At 48.8% G+C, this 4,647-nt stretch overlaps 1 protein-coding gene across 1 annotated transcript; it reads left to right on the top strand.

Moving 5' to 3' along the window:
• The first annotated feature begins 227 nt into the window (after positions 1-227).
• Positions 228-4,633, top strand: LOC119384933 (uncharacterized). The gene is made up of 2 exons (XM_037652551.2): positions 228-947; positions 4,086-4,633. Exons 1-2 carry the CDS (start codon positions 822-824, stop codon positions 4,395-4,397), a joined length of 438 nt encoding a protein of 145 aa, XP_037508479.1. The 5' UTR covers positions 228-821; the 3' UTR covers positions 4,398-4,633.
• The last annotated feature ends 14 nt before the right edge of the window (positions 4,634-4,647 follow it).

The following is a 4,647-nucleotide window of genomic DNA, read 5'->3' as shown; positions in this document are numbered from 1 at the left end:
TTTGTTTTTTTTATTGACGCCAGTACGCCCTACAGCGTAAGTTCAAAAGATGCAAGTCTATTTCTTGCAGGAAGTGCAGGTATGGCTTGTACAAAGTACCGTGCGTCCAGCTCGCGTCTCCTACTTCGCTTTCGCTAACGCCTAGGATAGGGATATTCTTTGCATTGAAGTGCCTCAGTAGAGTATCGTCGGAGACATGAATAAATAGTGACACGACACTGTGTGCAGCTTCAAAAGGCCGCAGCCACAAAACCATAGAAGACGGCTTGCCTTAAAGACATTTGGTAGCGATGTAGCTACGGCGACCAACTTAGCAACTGCACTTTTTATCTGAAAAGCAACACGTTATAAAAAAGAGGCATAGTGCCAAGTAGTGTGGTGATACGCAATTACCTAACGTTGAATGTTAATTCCTATTTCATAGTTTCCCACACATGGTTCTATCGCTTTGCGGCCACGCAGCTTGAATAAATTTTTATCCCTGTATTTCGTTTAGCATGTAGTTTGAAAAAACCTCCGGCGTGCCCGAATAAATTTAGCGCTGCTAGAGTAAGCCATTCTTTTCTGCGTACCGCAATAGTCAAAACTAAATGAAAACCTCAGGTGTTCATACAGATTTAAATACCTATGAAACCGGTGCACGCTATTTGGTAGTGATGCGGTCATAGAAACGTGTTCCATATGCTAAATCTTGAAGAGACACATTTCTCTTTATCCTTCTCTCATGTACGCATAAAGTGGCGTGCATAATAAGGATATAAGTGCGCTGAAAAATGTTATCAGCAAAACCATACGCGAATGCAAGAAAGCCCTGATTAACCATGAACACACACACTTTTTGTCTCGGGTCACAGATGAGGGCGAGGTCAGAGCGCAGCCTCGTACTTAAGGAGCTGAACTCGGTTCGGCATGAGTTGTCCATAGACACGCTGCCACCACGGTCCAGAGTGAGTCTTCGCACGCACGCAGAGCCCCCGTGTACCCGCCTGTGTGCTGAGCACGGTCGTTTCGCATGGTGTTGTCGGTGGCGCCTTGCTCCCGTAGCTTGCGTGGCTGCTCATTGTGTGCCCTCCCCCGGATTGTCAATGATCCCAGACTGTGTCCTCGAGTAACGCTGTCTATGTACGCTGGAGGTAAAGGGACGGTCTATATCGTCAGTATACGGAAAAGTAATGCTGCCTTCCAAGCATGTGCTCAGCAGTGACTACCAGCCAAGTGATCTGGATTAGAGGTGTGCACGGGCCGTATTTCCAAGCCCGAGCCCGGCCCGGGCCCGCTGACTTTCTCGAAGGCCCGCCCGAGCCCGAAGGCAAAGGGCTGGGAGCCCGCCCGGCCCGGCCCGACGTACGAAAACACAATTCCGGGCCCGGCCCGGCCCGGCCCGGCCCGGCTTTTTGAAGGTTCGCCGCGAAAACAAATCACCGTTTTCCGGTAATTTGGCATTTTATTGAGCATATCAAATATAATCAAACGACACGCGACGAACAGTCTCTATTACACAGATTACAAATTACAAGTAGACGGCCTCATGGCAGCAGCAATGGAGTTCGCTCGCCAAAGCCGTCACGTGTATGGGGTACGCCCATGCAAGCGTCAGCTTGCACGAAGGCGATCTACGTCGGGTCGCTCGTCGCTGTCGCGTGCATTTTCACTCATATGGGATTTGTCCTTGAATCTAACGCGAACAGTCGCGTGGTGCCGTCACTAGCTCACATGGTGTTACTTCTATGTTTGTCGGAGTGCAAGAGAGGCAGTGCTTTACCTGCTCCCCTTTAGTTTAAAGTAGCGAATGGAAAGGAAAAGCGGTAAAGGGCGGTTGCGGAAGAGGCGCTGTATGCGTGCTGGAAAAATTCCCGCTCAGTCTCTATATTTCGGGCTTGAGTCGGGCTTTGCGCCGGGCCCGAACCCGGCCCGGCCCGAGGTGAAAATACGTCGGCCCGCCCGAGCCCGGCCCGCGGGCCGGGTAGGGCTCGGGCTTTCGGGCTACCCGGAGCCCGTGCACACCTCTAATCTGGATATTAAAAACTGCCAGTTCCGCCCAACGCACGATAAAAACTCGATGAAGCAAACTTTGGCAGTGACAGTAGCGGTCATAAAGCTGCCGCTCATGCTTAGATTTATCATTTTGTTTCCTTTCCACTGAACGCTGGAATAACACCAGCTGCGCCGGGAAAGAAATGCATCAGTTTTACATTTCCGAAGTTCTCTCTGCGTGGTGTTGCAACAATATTTGCAGCAGAATTGTCATATTATTCCAGCTGACGTGAAAAAAAAAAAAACATTTCTTTAGGCAAGCCCTGCTGTGCAAACTGAATCCGTGCTGTTTCTGGTTCATTCATAGGCTCCTCTTGTATCGTACTCTATATCGTAAACGTCCGCATAGGCGTGCGCAGAGGGGGTGCAGGGGGGGCGGCCGCCCCCCCAATCATCTAAGAGGGAGGGCGCAAAATCTGCCCCGTACATTGACCCTTCTAGTCACCTAAGAGGGGGGGGGGGCGCAAAATCTGTCCCATACATAGACTTTTTAGGGTGGGGGGGCGCTGCGATTAACCTTCGCCCCCCCCCCCCCTAATGAGGAACCCTGCACACGCCTATGAACGTCCGTGCTATTAGAAGCGAAAAAATGAGGGCTGGGTTATGGGATTAAGTATACTGATTCCATGCGCGCAGCGATTAGTGCATCAATGCCAAAAAAGGCGCAATCGACGAAATGCGAAAGGCGAAGCTGGATCTTTTCCAGATGCACCGTAAACGCTGAGTAAAACTAAATTATGTGAAATATTCGCAGAGCACGACGTAGACAAATGTAGTGTGTGTTGTACATGCAATCATAATGTTTCAAAATAAAAACCAGCTCTCTAAGGCAAATTTCGAAGTCTCACATTCTTACTGAATGGCACTGTCGTCGAGTCAATGTTCATATTTTAAAATTTTTATCGTGCAATATTTGTTGATGGGCTAGAAGCAGTGTTGCCTTATTCGGTTAGTTGTTCGGCGATTTCGACCGAGCTAATATGAATTGAATAGAGGAGCGAGTTGGCCTTCACAACGGTCTGTTCGCTCGCTTCTTATTTCTTTTTGTTAGCTTTTCATGCGGCGTACGTTACCTCCTGCGTACTATGGCAGTGTTACACCAAATAAAACTCCCCTGAAATGGTAGACTATCCTGTGAGACCTGAAAGAGACTACAAAAGAAGTCAAGTGAGCAAAATCAATTCGCCCTTTTTGCTTTGTGTGCATTCAAGGATACCAAAACTCTTGTTCTATAAGAGTAATGCCTGCAAGCACTTCTTTCTATCGGCGTTCTCCTCTCTACCCTGTGTGTGGCATGTGTTATTGTGACGCTTGTGTCGTGGTGTGGTGTGGTGGCCGGCTGGCTTTGGTCTTTTTGTGTGCGACGCAACATTTGCACCGTGAGTTTGTAAATAACGTTTTTTGCTTTATACGTATACTAATGCTATATCCTGCTTTCCTTAATATGCTGGTACGTAATTGAGTACACATAAAATGTCTGTTGAAATATATAGCTTCTTTGCTATTTTCATGAAAAGTGTCGTAGCTTCTAGTTTAGTGGACTATTTCAGCTCTGCGCCCAGCATTGATTCTAAACATGGAAAACCCCGTTTACAGAAACCAACTTCACATCGTTCGCTAGACGAAATATTAGGCACGCTCGTTAATAAACATGAATACATAGTAAGAGTTCCAACGAAACGAAAAAAAAAAGCGAAAACAAAATTGCCGCGTCTTCTCGCAGCTTGTAATAGTTGCCATAGAGAGACTAATATCATTTACTGCTACTGCTTCCCCTTAATGGCACTTCTTTCCTGCTTTTACAGTACGGTCAAACAGGACAAATGGGCCTATCGTTCACGAGGGCACAAAGGAGAAGTCAGTTCGATTATGTCAGCAGCGAATACTAATGAAAGCCTTAAAAATGAGTCTCTAATCAACGCCCGGACGACCGGCCCATGTGATAGGCATTCTTGTATGATGTTAGGCTAAGCACGGATGTCAACGCGCTGTCCTTCGTTTTTCTCCTCTTCTTCTTTCCTTGCTCCTCCTCTCTGGTCTATTGTGACCAGAGCGATCCTTCCAGAAATCCAAGAGGATGCAGTGATCCGCGACCCGGCAGCGATACGCGTCCAGGCAGTGACCCCACCAGGAATCAGCAACGGCAGCAACAACCGCAGCAACATCACCTCTTGAGCGTACCAGTCATCTACAGACCAAAGAAGAAGACGCGGCCGGTCAGAGACTTCCAGGTGCCGCTGCGCGGCTGCTTGCCGCCCGAAGCGGGCTCCAACCACCACCACACCAGGACAACGCTCACCACGAGCATCAGCCCGGTGGAGAACACGCGGACATTGCTCGTACCCGTCGCGAGCCCTGTTTAGCTACACTTTAGTGACCGCATTGAAGCTTGCCACACGTCAATGCCAGTGTCTCAGCAAGCATATCCCGGATGGGATGCCTTGTTATCAATAGGGTGAGAAATCGTCAATCAAGGAACGTCGATGGAGTCAAGGTTTCCTTATCGGCACTTCAGAAAACACATCAGGGCACGTCATAGGGCCTCGTCTTCGCCCTGACGAACGCAAGCTCTCTCGTCGAAATGACGTTCCTCTTGCGACCAGTTCTTATCAC

This window comes from Rhipicephalus sanguineus, chromosome 3 (assembly GCF_013339695.2).
Source record: "Rhipicephalus sanguineus isolate Rsan-2018 chromosome 3, BIME_Rsan_1.4, whole genome shotgun sequence".
NCBI classification, from domain to species: Eukaryota; Metazoa; Arthropoda; class Arachnida; order Ixodida; family Ixodidae; genus Rhipicephalus; species Rhipicephalus sanguineus.
The sequence above is the reverse complement of the archived record's forward strand: the minus strand, read 5'-3'. Positions and strand labels throughout refer to the sequence as shown.

Excerpts from the sequence above, each read along its gene's own strand:
- LOC119384933 (XM_037652551.2), top strand. The coding sequence starts at position 822 with ATGAACACACACACTTTTTGTCTCGGGTCACAGATGAGGGCGAGGTCA. Across the intron at positions 948-4,085 it reads CGCTGCCACCACGGTCCAGA|AGCGATCCTTCCAGAAATCC; the intron begins GTGAGTCTTCGC and ends TATTGTGACCAG.